This window comes from Populus alba, chromosome 1, assembly GCF_005239225.2.
Source record: "Populus alba chromosome 1, ASM523922v2, whole genome shotgun sequence".
NCBI lineage: Eukaryota > Viridiplantae > Streptophyta > Magnoliopsida > Malpighiales > Salicaceae > Populus > Populus alba.
In genome coordinates, this window is record NC_133284.1 from 33,135,085 (window position 1) to 33,151,510 (window position 16,426).

The 16,426-nt window shown below is 36.1% G+C and overlaps 1 protein-coding gene across 1 annotated transcript; it reads left to right on the top strand.

Annotated features, from left to right (window-relative positions):
- The first annotated feature begins 6,988 nt into the window (after positions 1-6,988).
- Positions 6,989-7,970, top strand: LOC118055409 (uncharacterized). Its single transcript, XM_035067306.1, has 2 exons — positions 6,989-7,318; positions 7,572-7,970. The coding sequence occupies exons 1-2, from the start codon at positions 6,989-6,991 to the stop codon at positions 7,968-7,970; spliced, it is 729 nt and encodes a 242-aa protein (XP_034923197.1).
- The last annotated feature ends 8,456 nt before the right edge of the window (positions 7,971-16,426 follow it).

Genomic DNA, 16,426 nt, shown 5'->3' on the forward strand with positions numbered 1-16,426 from the left:
CGGTAAATAATTTACTGACGTACTCTCAATCACACACCGACAGAATATTTCCGTCGGTAAAACTGTGAATTCTTGTGGTGATTTATGTAAAACACTCATTTCACCAAGACTTGTAAAACGGAAGCGAAAACAAGAAAAGAAAAACCTTGAATTTATTTTTTTCTAGGGGGAGGGGCCAGGGACGTAGGATATATATAGCTTAGGTGCTCTTAAAATTGTATGGTTTCCAGGGCACTAATTATAAACACTTAAAGAAAGTTTATTTTTGTGGTTAAAATTGTGTTTAGATGTGTTTTAAAAGTTTATTTGTATGAAAATATATTAAATTAATATTTTTTTACTAATTTTAATATGCTAATATCTAAAATAATAAGAAAAACTGATTTTTTATATATATTTTGAAGCAAAAATTATTTTAAAACGTACTATCTTAATAGTTCCAAAAGTACCATTATTAGTCAATTTAATTAAGTATAGATTAATTTCACCATACAAATCTAAGCCAAAGGAAATTTACCCGCCTTTAGGTGATCCCAAGAAGAAATTTCTTCTCATTGCACCAAAAGATCTTCGAGCCATTACTTTATCCTTTGCTTGTGGTGATAAGAAAGCGAAATTCGGCTCCAAAACGTTTTGCTCGCTGATAATTCTACGCGGTCAATGAACACCGATGGCTTACTCTTGATATCCGGTAAAATTAATTTATGAAAGGCCCATAATGTTGCAGTAATGAAACTGATCATTTTTAGTTTCTCTTGAAATCAAGTCCTCGCTTTTCTATTATCGAACGTGTGGAGTGTTGCGGTCATCATTTATTCTTATGAAAAAATAAATAGTTTATCTGGAAAATATAGATAGAAAAGAAATTCTTGTTTCTTATCAATAAAATATAAATCGGGAGTCGTCATCTAATATCTTGATCACTAGGAACCTTAACTGGTTTTGGAGATCGGGTACAGAGACTGGTTGTGTAAAGAAAAGGTATTAGCACCCCAAATACGTCCACCCTAAAGTAAGGTGCATTGTTTTGTTGTCTAATAAAAACTATGGTCTTCTTGCATTTTCTAATTATTAGTTTGTCTAAGGTTCAAGAAAAACCCTTCTTAATAAGAAGGTTCTTATCTTAATGGGGTAAAAATCTAACAGTTCTATGTTGTCAAAATAAAATACTTTTTTAATATCGGGAATACGTTTTACGTATAAATTCGTAATTCTTTATACTAAAACAACACAATATATATATATATATATATATATATATATATATATATATATGATATTTTGGCTAATGTTCTCTTAACTTTAATAAACTGGTCATTAAAGCCAAAATGCATGCTAAAACATTGTTTGTTGGTGTATGAAAAACACAATATGATTTTTTTAACTTTGAGACACTTGGCCGTATGCAAAAAAAAAAAAATTTCAAAATTTTTTTTTTGTATTTTGGAAGTTTTGACGAAAACCGAATATTTTAATACCAGATTTTTATTTTTTTGGTATAAAATAAAGATAGATATTAGCACTCCAAATATGCCCTACCTAAAGTAAGCTGCATTATTTTTTAATCTGATAAAAACTATGGTCTTATTGCGTTTTCTAATTAATGGTCTGTCTAAGGTTCAAGAAAAGTCCTTCTTAATAAGGAGGTTCTTATCTTAATGGGGTAAAAACCTAATTGTTCTATGTTGTCAAAAGAAAATACCTTTTTAATATCGGGAATACGTTTTACGTATAAATTCATAATCCCTGATACTAAAACAACATAAAATATATATTTTTTATATATATATTTTGGCCAATGTTCTCTTAACTTTAATAAACTGGTTATTAAAGCCAAAATGCATGCTAAAACATTATTTTTTGGTGTATGAAAAACACTATGATTTTTTTGCTTTGAGACACTTGGCCATATGCACAAAAACATTTTTTCTTTTTTTCAATTTTTTTTTGTATTTTGGAAGTTTTGACGAAAACCGAGTATTTTAATACCGAATTTTTATTTTTTTGGTATAAAATAAAGACAGATATGAAGCAAAATTTAGTAAAAAAAAACACGGAAAAAATTACAATTGTCAAAAGGAAATTTAATCCAAAATGACGTCGTTTCATGTTAAAAAAAAAAAATTAGAATAAAACAGTGTCGTTTTTAGCGAAATTGTTCCTCCTTCTTCTTCCTCTGGACATGCAATAGGGGAAGATATAAGGTTTTGTTTTTTTCTTCTTCTTTCTTCATTTACTCCTTCATTCCACGTGCTCTGCCAAATCCCGAAGCTCCACACACCTTCATGATGAGAAACCAGGGGAGCCGCGCCCTGAGAGCCATGCCCACTGGCCAACCAACTCGGCGCTATGGCAGGGTAGTAAAGCTCTGCTCCCCATGCGCAGTAATAGGGACGCCCCTGCTCCCTTTGCCCTATAAATACCACCCAAAGCCAGCACAAAAGGAGGAAAAAAAAGAACCGAAAGGGAGAGAGGACGGAGAGATTATAGAGAGAGGAAGGAAAGAACATGGGGAAGCTTGAAACAGGGAGGGAATTTAAAAAAAAAAAAAAATGGGAGGACAAAGGGACAAACCACTAGTAAACTAAGAAGAGAAAGAAAAACGAAAAACTAGAGGAGAGGGGAAGAGTAAGAATATCTCTCTCCGCCGCTTGAAATAGTAGCATCGCTGCTTGGAGCCGCCTTTTGTGAGCCACGACACCACCACCGGCCTCCACCGCAGCATCGCCAGCGAAGCAGTTAGACCAGCAAGGCACCGCCTCCTCCACGCCAGGTATCTCTTCTTCCCCCTCACTTTTTTCTTTTGTCTGCTTCATTTCCTTCTGAATGCAGAACGATAATTCTGCATGTAGGAGGATGGGAAGGGGAAAATAATTCCCCCCCCCCACCGTTTGTTTTGTTGTTGGGCCAGGCTAGTTCTAGCCCAACACTGATATGTTTTTTCTTCTCTAGGCCAGGCTGGTTCTAGCCCAGCCCTAATATTTTTTGTCTTTTATGGACGCGGCTGGTTCGGGCCTAGCCCTGATGTCTGGGCCGGGTTTGGCCCAGACTAAAAAAAGAGAGAACTGTTAGGCCGAGATCTACCCAACCCTTTTAGGCTGAGTTCGACCCAATTAGCTAAGCCAGCCCAGCCCACCTAATTATTATTATTATTATTATTATTATTATTATTATTATTATTATTATTATTATTATTATGTTAAAAAGTCTGAAAAATCCTTAAAAAAATTTATTGATTTTCTTGCATATTTTTATCAAAATTGCTTACTACTGGTTTGTATTTTTATACCGTAAATATACAAATATAGTATTAAAATATCTTATTTTCATCAAAACATTGCAAAAAAATAATTTATGAAACAAAAAAAATATTTTGTTTTTCATGCATACGGCCAAGTCTCTCAAAGATAAGAAAAATCATCACATTGTATTTTCATACAACAAAAACAAATTAAAAAATCATTTGTTTTTCATGCATATGGCCAAGTCTCTCAAAGATAAGAAAAATCATCACACTGTATTTTCATTCAACAAAAACCAAAAAATCATTTTGTTTTTATACATAAAACACAAAAAAAAAATCAAAAAGATTTTAGCATGCACTTTAGCTTTAATAACAAGTTTGTTAGAGCCATGAGAACTAGGCCAATATTTCAAAAATTTTAAAAAAATATTTTTGTCTTCTTTTAGTATCTGAGATTACAAATTTATACGTAAAACATATTTCTAATATTAAAAATATAGTTTTTATATAAACGTTAGAACGGCTAGGTTTTTACCAGATAAGATAATGACCTCCTTACTGAGGAGGACTTTTCTTAAACCATAGACAGACCAACAATTAAAAATATAATAACACCTTAGCTTTTTATCAGACAATCAAACAATGCAGCTTACCTTAAGTAAAGCGTATTTGGGGTGCTAATACCTTCCCTTTACGCAATCAGTCCCCGTACCCGATCTCTGAGACCAGTTAGGGTTCCTAGTGATCAAAATACTAGATGGTGACTCTCATTTCATTTTCCACCAATAAAAGACAAGAATTTCTTGTGTCCCCATATTTGTCAGATAAATAGTTACATTTAGATTGAAGTGGAACATGTCAAATTTTGAAAAATAGCATATGGTTCTGAAAAATGTCAAACAGGTAATCAAATTTTGCTTTCTATGCTTTCTAGGAGCAAGCCAAGCAGTGATCACCTTTACAAACAACAAGTCTATGGAGAAAGAATTGATAAACAGTAGCTCTGCCTTGGAAAACTTCTTCTCTTATCTCAAACCATGGAAGAGGGAAGTAAGAGTTGTAGACATATTTGTGTAGGTGTTTATTTTGGAACTTCCTCTGATAGGCTGAAACCACAGATGTATTGAATCCATTGTGGAAGATGCATGCAAGATGATTGGATACAACATTACAAGTGTGAGCCAAGGTTCACTTATGGAAGTAAAGGTGCTTATAAGCATGACTTCTTTTATGACTCTAAACAAATGATTTTTGCTGATCCTTGATGGAGATGAATTTGATATATCAGTCATGGAAATGAAGCTAGATTTTAGTCCCCTACTTACAACAATCAAATACTCAATGGATACATCAGGCACCGATGAATTAGATAAAGAGACATACAACAAATTTACACCTTTAGAAGAGTTTACGCCGACCAGTATAAAGGCTAATAAATCGGATGATGATCAAAATGCTACAACCATCACCTTAACAGAGCAACATGACAAGGACTTGGAGAGTGACCCTTCTCTCATCCTCTGCTCAAAGCACATTAGATCACCCAATAGCCTAGACCACTCTGACAGAACATACAAAACCTTTTGCCTTTTTTCTGAAATTAAGGAAACGCACAAGCTATAGATAAAAAAAATCAGCAACTGCATGCTGCTTCACACTAGCCATCCTTTATAGCTTCACACTAGCCATCCTTTATAGAGCCATGCTATGACTACTTTAAGGAAACAATACAAGGGGCAGAAGAAAGTTACAGCAACCTAGATGCCTTAGCAATATCTTTTACAAAAGTGGGCCTTAATAAAAAACAAAACAAAACAAAAGCCTCTTCAGCCCAAGTTTTAAGGCCTACCCCAAAGCTAGCGAGACCCAAGATATCATACCAGAACCGAAACTAGAATACACATCAACAATCTTTCTCTGCCTTCATACATGACCTGGTAGAATCTTAAGAAGTAATGGAAATGGAGTTAGAAGAAAAAACAAAAGAGAAGAAGCTTAGAAGAATAAAAAAAACTTGCAACTAAATCTTCATACAAAAAAAAAAAGAAGGAAGAATTTAATGAAAATTAGATCTATTGCAGCTCATGTTGGTATCGAATGGTGCACCTCATCTTCTTGCAAGAGAGGTAACAAACACTTAAAATAACACACCTCTAAAAACAACATGCCATCTCTTATTATCAAGTCAACTGATGTTGGGAAAGAAGATAAGAACCCTAACTATGCCTTGATGGATGATAAAACTAGTGGCATACATTTCCATCTACCACCATTGTTAAATCCTCAAAGCAACCAGCTAACCTCTTTAGAAGCGACCAATGAAAACACCAATAAGGCTAGAAGAAAAATAAGGAAACTAAAGTTGTTGCAAGCCAGTGGTAGTGTTGCTAACACTACGGAGGATTGTGATTCTTCAGACTCCCTAAACTCAGGAATTCAACAAGGAAATGTTTGGTTCCAGATTACTTGTATGAAGAATCAAGACAATAGTTTTGTCAATGAAAAGGATACTCAAGAAATGATACATGATGTAGTGGCTATGGGTCTGAGAAACCCTTAAGAACTCAAAGTGTATGAAGAAGGGAATAAGGGAAAACATTGATAGAGAAGTAGATGAGTGGACATCAATCAATCAATTCTAAGTTTTCTTCCATGCTAAGTTCTAGTCTGTCTTGGTTTTTGCTCTCTCTATGAATATCTTTGCTTGGAATAGTTATGGTTTAGGTATGTCACACAAACAAAATTCCATCCAAAATAGGCTTATAAACAATAATGTTAGTATTTGTTTTTTAGAAACAAAGAAAAATAATTGTTGTGACTCCTTTATTAGAAATATGTGGAATATTGTAACTGTTAAATGGGCTTTTCTAGAATCTATAGGGAAATCAAGAGGGATTATAGTGATGTGGGACAACTCTATCTTTGAAGTTAATACTATAGACTTGGGGGGTAATGGATCAGCCTATACGACACACATGTTCTCTCCTCCTTTAATTGTATGCTAGTTAATGTCTATGTTGCAACATCTATGCAAAAACATGTTGATCTATGGAAAGACAACACCATTCTTAAGTTTTCTTTCGAACTACCAATGGTGGTGCTAGGCGACTTGAATGAAACTCTACACGTTCATGGGAGAAGTAGCGGTTACCTCAATCTCTCAGGTTTAGCTTCATTTTGCAGATTCATAACTGACTGTGAACTGGTTGAATTCAATCTACAGGGCCACCAATTTAATTGGTTTAGGGGTGGCTCCATGAGCCGCATTGATAGAGCTTTTACTTCCCCGAATTTTTCAACTACAATTCCTGTCTCTATCTCTCTACCGCTACCTTAAGGGGATGTCCAATCATTGTCAATTGCTCTTCCAAATCCCTAATATAGACGAGGGGTGGAAGCTTTTCTGTTTCATAAACTGTTGGTTGTCACACCATTCTTTTTTAGCAGATTTTAAGGCCCTCTAGTCTGATAGTTGCAAGGAATTCCCTGGTGATTTTAGACTGGTTAAGAAGTTGGGGCCTATGGGAAAAAACTGAGACAGTGGAATAAATCCACTTTCAAGGATTAGAATTCAAAACTTGCAGACATCCAAAACTCCATTACAACACTTGAAAACTTAAGTGAAGTACACCCCTTGTCTGAGACTAAAAAACAAAGCTCTAGGGACTGAACTCTAAACTATAGGAGGTCAGTATAAGGGTTGAAGATATTTGGAGGCAAAAATCCTGCCAAAATTGGTGTAAAATGGGGGATAAGAACACCCGTTTTTTCCACCTATCAGTAAGTCTAAGGAAAGGACGCAACTACATTAGGAAGATTGAGCAGAATGGTAGTCGCCTAGTCTCCTTAAACAATGTTAAAGAAGGCGTTGCCAACTCTTCCTCCACCTTGTTTCGCAAACCAAAGTGTAAAAGAATTGAAATGGGACATTTGAGGTTCTCTAAAATTTCAGAAGCTAAATTGTTTTGGCTAGAAAGATCACCTTTAATTGAAGAAGTGAAGCAAGTTGTGTGGGACTGTAATGGTTCCAAAACCCCTGGCCTCGATGGGTACACCTTCTCCTTCAATAAAAAGGTATGGAACATTATCAGCTCATATGTGTTCATGATGGTTAGAGATTTTTCCAAAACCACCAAAGGGTATAAGCTCTTCCTTTATAACTCTAATTCCAAAAATAAAGGGGTCGAGCAGATTCTCCCAATTTGGTTCAATAAGTTTGATTCATGGGTTATATAAAATAGTGGCAAAGCTCTTGTCTATTAGGCTTCGAAGCGTTCTGCTAGATGTGATTAGTGTAAACCAAACTGCCTTCCTTGCTTGGCGTCAGATTTTAGATGGGTTCATGATAGCAAAAAGGTTATTCATGGCGTCCGCAACAAGGAGCATAGCCCTCTTACTAAAGGTAGATTTCTATAAGGCCTTTAACTCAATTCTGTGGGAGCATATTGACATTAGCATGGGCTATATGGGTTTTGGCTCTCACTGGAGGAAATTGGTCTTTGAATGCTTATCCACTTCCAAATTAGCCATCTTGATAAACGGTTCCCCTAATAGAGAATTTAGTATGGAGAGGGGCCTTAGGCATGGGGATCCTCTCTCTCCTTTTCTATTTGACATAGTAGTTCAAGGGTTGACAGTTTTACTCAATAAGGCATTAGCTTCAGGTTACTTCAAAAAGCTTGCAAACTTCTCCAGGACACTACATAACTCATTTGTAATATGCTGATGACTCTCTAATTTTCCTTCCAATGATTATTCCTCTCTTTTACATGTCAAAAGGATTCTTTCTTGGTTTGAGATCATTTCCAAATTGAAAGTTAATTTCTAGAAAAGCTCACTAATAGGAATTAACTTGGACAACAATTACACCTCAAGCCTGGCGAACACAGTTTTCTATTATAACGATACTTTCTCGGTCAGATACCTTGTACTACCTCTTGGAGCCAATCCTAGAAGACTCTCATCTTGGAAACCAATGTTGTCCACAATTAGAGCAAAGCTAAGCATATGGAAAGAGAATTTTATGAGCATGACTGGGAGGATAAGTCTAATTAAATTAGTCTTGAGCTCGCTTCCTTTGTTCTGCATGTCTGTTTTCGCTATGCGAAGGGAATTACTAAAGCCATCTCCTCTATAACTCGTTCTTTTCTCTGGAAGGGAACCTCAAGCTCTCATGGCATTTTTAAGATGGCTTGGCACAAGGTAATTAAGAGTAAAACTTCTGGCAGTCTCGAGCTGGGATCCCTCAACAATGAAAATTTGGCTCTGCTCTTTAAATGGCTGTGAAATCTAGATAAAGGAGTGTTAGGAGGCTAGCAAGACCTCATCCTTCAAAAATACCGACCTCATTTTATGAATGGTCTCCCTATGTTTGCAGGTTCTTTATCTCCAACTTGTCATGGCATGGTTTCGACGATCTCCTCAACACAAAGCATAGCCACTCCTCTACATCCAAATGTCGGGTTTAAGGTCGATGACGGAAGGAACATCTGGTTTTGGACTGACTCCTACCTCGGCTCTGCAACCACTCTCCAACTCTTATTCCTTAGACTTTTTAACCTTTCCCTGCAACAAACAACTAACATTGCAGATATATATAATTCGACAGATACCTCGCTCAACCTATCCTAGAGAAGACCCCTCCGGCCCTGTGAGATCTGCATGCGAGAGAGCTTGATCATGGAAATTCCACTGCTCTAGCGTGTACTCAATTCACTCATAATGCCTTTTCTTTGATAGTCTCTCGGCTACTGAAATTCATCCCTCCCTTGTTCTTCTTTGGAATGGTTATGCCCCTCCAAAAGTGGATGTGTCCATATGGCTCCTTCTAAATGGCAGTCTCAGTACAAGAAGTTCTTTAGCTAAGAAGAAGATCATTAGTTATGAGGGATCTCACTGTCGTTTCTGTTGCATGGAAATTGAGACAATAATGTTAGGTATGTTGCCTTTACATGTGCAACAAATGGTGGCTACAACCATTGACTTTGGTAGCCACCATTGTTGAAGAAGAGAAGAAGTTGGCAGCAGCCTTTGTTGAAGAAGAGATGAGTTTGGCAGCCACCATTGATGACAAAGGAGCAAGAGGAGCTGCCATTGATGTCTATAAAAGAGGCATGATCTTAGAGAGCAAAGTGAGAGGAGAGAGACATGTAGAGAGAAGAAGAGAGAAAGAAAGAGAAGGGCTGCCACCAGCAGCCCTGCTGCCCTATACAGCAATGAGAGATGGGAGTGAGTGGATGTGATCCTCCTCCATGTGTTGTATTCTTTCTCTATCTCTAAATAATATTGACTCTCTCCCGTGGATGTAGGCGGTTTTGCCGAACCACGTTAAATATTGTGTCTCAGTGTGCTTACCCCTCCTATGAGCAAAGATCAGTTCATCACCGGTCGGAATCCCCAACAATTGGTATCAGAGCACATGGTTTAAGTGGTGTTTGATTTTTGCTTAAAAATAAAAGTTGTTAAAATTGTGTTTTGACCATACCACTGTGTAGAGGAGGAAGAGACGAAGCCGCTGGTGAAAACGGCATCAACATCGGACGTCGGACATGGCCGCACTCTCCATCACTCTCCGGCAAGGCATCTGCCCACGTGCGATCATGCATGGCAATAGATCTAACACACACTAAAGCAAAAGGCCAAATATTGAATGCAAAAAATCTCTCCTAACTTATTCTTCTCCATATCTTTGATGGTATAAAAAAAGGAAAGAATATATTATATTTCACGAGGCTTGGTTAAGTTTTTTCCCAAGATAAATCATCCATATTAAGAAACATGATAGATTAAAAAACATTCATAGGAGAAATTCTTGTGATTTGGATGATTGAAAATCTTTGATTTAGGTTAACTCATATTGAGAGTTAAAGTATTTTAATTTTAATTTTTTTTAATTAAATACTGATTTATTTAATTAAATAAATATATAAACAAATCTATTCATGATTGAAAACTTTTTATATCAAAAGATATATTAGAAAAGCATGTGTATTTAAAAAAAAAAATTATTCAACTCACAACACAACATTTTGGAGGCGAATTTCGCTTTCCTATCACCACAAGCAAAGGATAAAGTAATGGCTCTAAGATCTTTTGGTGCAATGAGAAGAAATTTCTTTATTGCCATGCATGGTCCTCGCTGCAACAAATCATATTCTTCAAGTGAGAAATAATTGCCATCAAAAAGCGAAGGAGACACTGCAACCTACCTGAGGACTTCGATTACTATCAAAATCTCAACCGCCCTGCCGAATGTGAATCCTCCACAGAATAAAGAACAAGGAAGAAACTAGGGAGAAAGCCATTGAAGCAAAACTAACCAAGGCCTTGTTTATTTGCTGAAAAGTATTTTTTTTTTAAATAAATTAATTTTTAATATTTGATAGTGTAATGAAAAATAAATTGAAAAATATTTTCCAGTGATAGGTTATATAATGGAAAATAAGCTGAAAAATAACTTATTAATGTTTTATTTTTTTCAAGTTTATTAAAATAATAAGAAACAAATCTTACAAATTAAAAAGTTGAATGAAAATGAAATTGAAAAAAAAATATATAATTTCATAAATTATCTCAAATAAAATAAATAATAATCAAAATAATAAAGATCAAATCTAATTAAAAAATAAAAAAATTGAAAGATGAAAAAATTAAAATAATAATAATTAACATTTCATAAATTATTTCAAATAAAATAAGTAACAAATAAAAAAAAATAAGGACCAAATTTGATAGATAAAAAAATTTCAATTAAAAAATAATACGGAAAAGGCAAATAACAATTATAAAAATGAGGACCAAAATTATTATAAAAAATAAATTCTAAGGGATGAAATTGAAAAAAATATATTCAAAACAATACACACACACACACACACACACACACACACATATATATAGCAATCAAAAGTTTGAGGACCAAATTTGATATAATCAGTAAATATTATGACATTTCTAAATTTTTCACAACTTCGGAAAGTGTTTTCCGTCCAAAATAAAAAGAAAAACATTTTCCTGAAAATCAAATCAAATTTTTCTTTGACTAAAGTGTTTTTCATTAACCAACTTTTCTAATAATAAACAAACATTAAAAAATTTAGAAAATAATTTCCTGAAAACTACTTTTCAGAAAATAAACAGTCGTAGTTGCTGCTTGTTGTCATCCTTGTACATGCAGAGGCCACTCTAATCAGTGTAATCACTGCATTTTTTCCAATTTTATAATCGGATGTCCAAGAAGAATACTATCCAATTGAGAGATTGATGTGGAATTCAATTACCGGTTTATGCATCTCCAACCTTAATCAAACACAACAAAATCTTTTGTTTATCAAGAACAAATCAAAAGTCCCTTGCCAAGCACACAATTTGTTTCTGCTGTTCCAAGCAGACAGAACACCACTAAGACTTGATAAAAACACAAGACCATGTTTACTCGAGCATCTGAAAGACAGAAACAACACTAGTAGCTGAGCAGGTCAAACCGTTGAAAATTAAAACTGATATACAACAAATCATTTATCATATATCAAGTTGGATACTGAACTTCTCAACCAAATATCAAGAAACAAAGTCCTATATAGGATTGAATGCCATATATTTTCAGTGAGGAGTTATCTCCTGAAGGCAGAGGAAGTGAGGGCTTGAGCGCAAGTCCAACTCTTGTGATCTAAAGAATAATAAAAAATAAAAATAAAAAACCTTATGATTAGACATGAAATTTAAGCTTCCCAACAAAATCCACTAGGCCTCTCTCCTCTCTCCCTGGCCAAGTCTCTCTCGAAGACTGATCGAGTACTCTTCATTCCTGGCCATGCATCCCTCGGTCGCGTGTTCCTATTGATGGACTTACCTTGTGTTCCCCTAGACTTTACATCATCTCTACTCGATAGGGTGGCCATGCATCTCATTCCTTATAGAGTAAGTTTTTTTAAAAATAAAAAATAAAAAAATAAAAAAATTTTGTTGATGTCAAAAATAATTTTTAAAAAATAAAAAAAATATATTATTTTAATACATTTCCAAGTAAAAAACAAACTCTACCACATTTTTAAGCACCCCCTTAAAATATTGGTCGTGTTTCTCTACTTTTTGGTATTAACTTGTGATGAGTAAGTATTTTTTTACTCAATATTTCCCATATTTTTCATGCTTCGTGAAAAAATTTAAATTCACGACTAGGTGATAACTCAAACAAACATAGATCTAGCAAATTATCAAATCCAATACATTTAGGTTCAGTCATGTGCTGAGCCAAGAGTAATGTGAGTTTAACAACTTGTCAAACCTAACATGCTTGGGTTTTGCCACAAGCTAAACCCAAATGAACATGGATTTAACAAGTTACCAAACTTGATATAGTTGGGCTCAGTCATGTGTAAGAATAACAATTTTACCGACCCAAATGGATAGAAAATTTTTTTTTCTGTTCAAGTTCATGTTAGGTTTGAGTAAACCTAAAATCAAAAGGTCAAGTTAAGGTAGGGTATGAATATTGACATACCTTACCAAAACCTGACCTGAACTACAAAACTAACCTTAAAGTCTGGGAAAATTACATTTCTACCATGCCTATAAAATAGAAAATTTAGGGTTTTTTCACACTCTAACCTCTCCTCTTTACCTTCCATATTGCTCCCTCTCGCTCTCTTCTCCAACGACAACAACAGCCCCTCCAATGATAGCGACGACAGGTCTAGCAACAAATTAATCAAGTAGTGGCTGATCGTGCTTTTAACAATCTTGATTTCTTTGAAACCAAATTATTGTGCTAGATGTAGTGGCTCTAATAGAGCAAATCTATTATTGTCTTAATTTTCATTTACAAAGTTTATTTACGTCTCTGGTATGCTAATAAATTTTTTTTTTATTTCCTTTTTTTAAAAGTGACAACCTTGTTTTGTCTACTTTTTTCATTTTCAAAAACTCTTAATTGATGCTAGTCAATTCCTAGAAAAATGAAAAACTGGGTCACTTTCAATTTAATGTTTTTGTCTTGTTCCGAGGTTTTTTTTTATGTGCAAGTCTGTGTGGTCTGTTTAAATAGCAGTAGATGTGAACTACAGTTTTCAGAAGCCAAAAGTCTTTTGTTTATTATTATTCTCATGACTATATATAGCCATGCAGCAAGTGATGGTTATAACAGAATAACCGAATAACAGACTAGGAAACTGTTGGCTAACAAACTAACAGAAAATAGAAAACACAAATGCTGAGTCATCAGTGCTGAGTCATCAGCTACGAATGTTAACATTCCTTCCCTTAAACTGAAGATATCAATTTCAGTTTACTTCTGGATCTTCACAGACCCCCATCAACATGCGCAGCCTCTCAAAAACAATTCGTGGCAGTGGTTTGGTCATGATATCAGCTAATTGGTCTTGAGAGCGACAGTGCAGCAGAGTTATCACTTTATCACGAGTTAAGTCACGAAGAAAGTGGAAGCGAACATCAATATGCTTGCTTCTACCATGCATGACTGGATTTTTGGAGAGTTTAATAGTAGAACTATTATCACAGTATACTATCGTAGTTCCAGCTGAGGTATGATTGAGTTTTTCCAACATTCTTCTCAACCACACAGCCTGACAAGCACAAGAGGCAGCAGCAATGAACTCGGCTTCAGTGGTGGAGAGTGTGACAACAGGTTGTTTCTTTGATGACCAAGATACAACTCCAGAACTTAGTACAAATAGAAAACCTGATGTGCTTTTTCTGTCCTCCAAATCTCCTGCGTAATCACTGTCGGTGTAGGCAAGTAGTTCTGCATTGCCACTTGATTTTATAAAGGATGCCATATGCGAGAGTCCCCTTGATATAACGAAGTACTCTCTTGACTGCTTGAAGATGGATTTCTGTAGGATGTGCTAGATATCGACTGAGCAGATTTACAACAAACATAATGTCAGGTCTAGTGGATGTTAAATACATCAAACTACCTATCATTTGCATGTACTGAGTGCTGTTGATTGTCATGCCCCAGAATCTGTAGCTAGCTTGAATCCTGGAACTATAGGATTAGATACAGCATTGCACCCAGCCATATTAAATCGTTCCAACACCTCCTGAGCATATTTCCTTTGACAAATGAAAATACCATCAGCTCGTTGCAATATTTCTAAACCAAGAAAATACCGCATTCTGCCCAGATCCGTCATATCAAATTCCTTCATCATGGAACATTTGAAAGAGATGAACAATGTTTCATCATTTCCGGTAAAGATGAGGTCATCTACATACAGACATACAAGCAGTAAGGAGGTACCGTTTGATGCTTTCTTGATGAACAAAGTGTGTTCATAGGGACACTTCTCAAATCCTTCCTTCAGAAAATAGGCTTCAATGCGGCTGTACCATGCTCTTGGAGCTTGTTTCAGCCCATACAATGCTCTTCGTAAGCGATACACTTTGTTCTCTTCTCCTTTAACTACATAACCAGGGGGTTGTTCAACATACACCTCCTCATTCAACTCACCATGAAGGAAAGCAGACTTGACATCTAACTGGAACAAGGACCACCCCTTTTGAGCAGCTAGAGCAAGTATTAGTCGTATCGTGTCCATACGAGCCACAGGAGCAAATACCTCTGTGTAATCGATGCCATGTCGTTGCGTGTATCCTTTGGCAACGAGACGAGCTTTATATTTATCGACTTCTCCATGTTCATTTAGCTTAGTTTTATATATCCATTTTACTCCAACAATTGTTGCGCCATGAGGAAGATCGGTGAGATCCCATGTGTTGTTTTTCTTGATAGCAGCAATTTCAGTCTCCATTGCACATCTCCATTTATTTCTACGAGCTGCATCTTCATAAGATAAAGGATCTGCATCAACAAATAGAGCAAAATCACCTTGATGATCTTCATCAGACAAACCTTCCCCACTGTCATAGTTCTGTAACCATGATGGTGGCTGTCGTGAACGTCTCATAGCAGGACTGGGAACATTGTCAATCTCAGCATTTGTATGTGCATTGATTGTTTGATGCTGCTCTAAATCTCCTTCTGGACCGTCACCATGATGATCAATATTAGTGGATCCACTTGTACTGCCAACATGATAATCACCATTAGCAAATCCACTTGCATTATCCTTGGCATGACAATTCTTAGCAGGGATATCATTGTTGTTTACAGCTTCATTCTGGCCACTTTCAGTGTTTATATCTTCGTCCCCCCATTCAAGAGATGCCTGAATTACTGCTGCATGATCTTCACTCCAGGGCCAGCTATCCTCCTCTTTAAAGATAACATCACGACTGATAATTATCTTGTGAGAAAGAGGGTCATACAGACGGTAAGCCTTGGATTCCTTGCTCACTCCCAGCAGAACACATTTTAAGCTTTTACTATCCAACTTTGTTCGTTTGTTGTCTGGTATATGAGCATAAGAGACACACCCAAATACTCGAAAATGTGCAACAGATGGTTTTGTGCCACTCCATGCCTCCTCTGGTGTCTTGTTACGCACTGCAAATGTGGGGCTTCGGTTAAGAACATGCACTGCCCAGTTTACAGCCTCCGGCCAAAATGTTTTGGGAACCTGCCTACTAGTGAGCAAGCTGCGAACCATGTTCATAATTGTGCGATTCTTCCTCTCTGCCACGCCATTTTGCTGAGGAGTGAAGGCTGCAGTGAGTTGGCGATGGATGCCACTGGTTGTGCAGAACTCAGAGAATTCGTTTGATGTGAATTCCCCACCCCTGTCAGTACGTAATCCCTTGATGCTGATGCCAACTTCCTTTTCAATCTTTATCTTGAACAGCTGGAAGTGTTTGAAGGCAGCTGACTTCTCTGTCAAGAAGAACACCCAAAGTTTCCTGCTACAGTCATCAATAAAGGTTAGAAGATATCGTTGGTGACTGTTGGAGATAGGAGAAATTGGTCCACATATATCTGCATGGAGCAGTTGAAGAGGCTGAGATGCTCGCCACATGCTTTCTCGTGGAAATGAGTTTCTGTGTTGTTTGCCCAGTACACAGTCCTCACATGTTAGTGTAGAACATCTCAGCTGTGGCAATCCATGAACCATCTGCTTTTGTTGTAGAGTTTGCAGGCCACTAAAACTCAAATGACCATACCGATAGTGCCAAAGATAATCCAAGTTCTGTTCTGGAGTCAGAAAGCAGTTCTGATCATGAAGTTGGATCTTTGCTAGAAGAACAAACATTCTGTTAATAGTC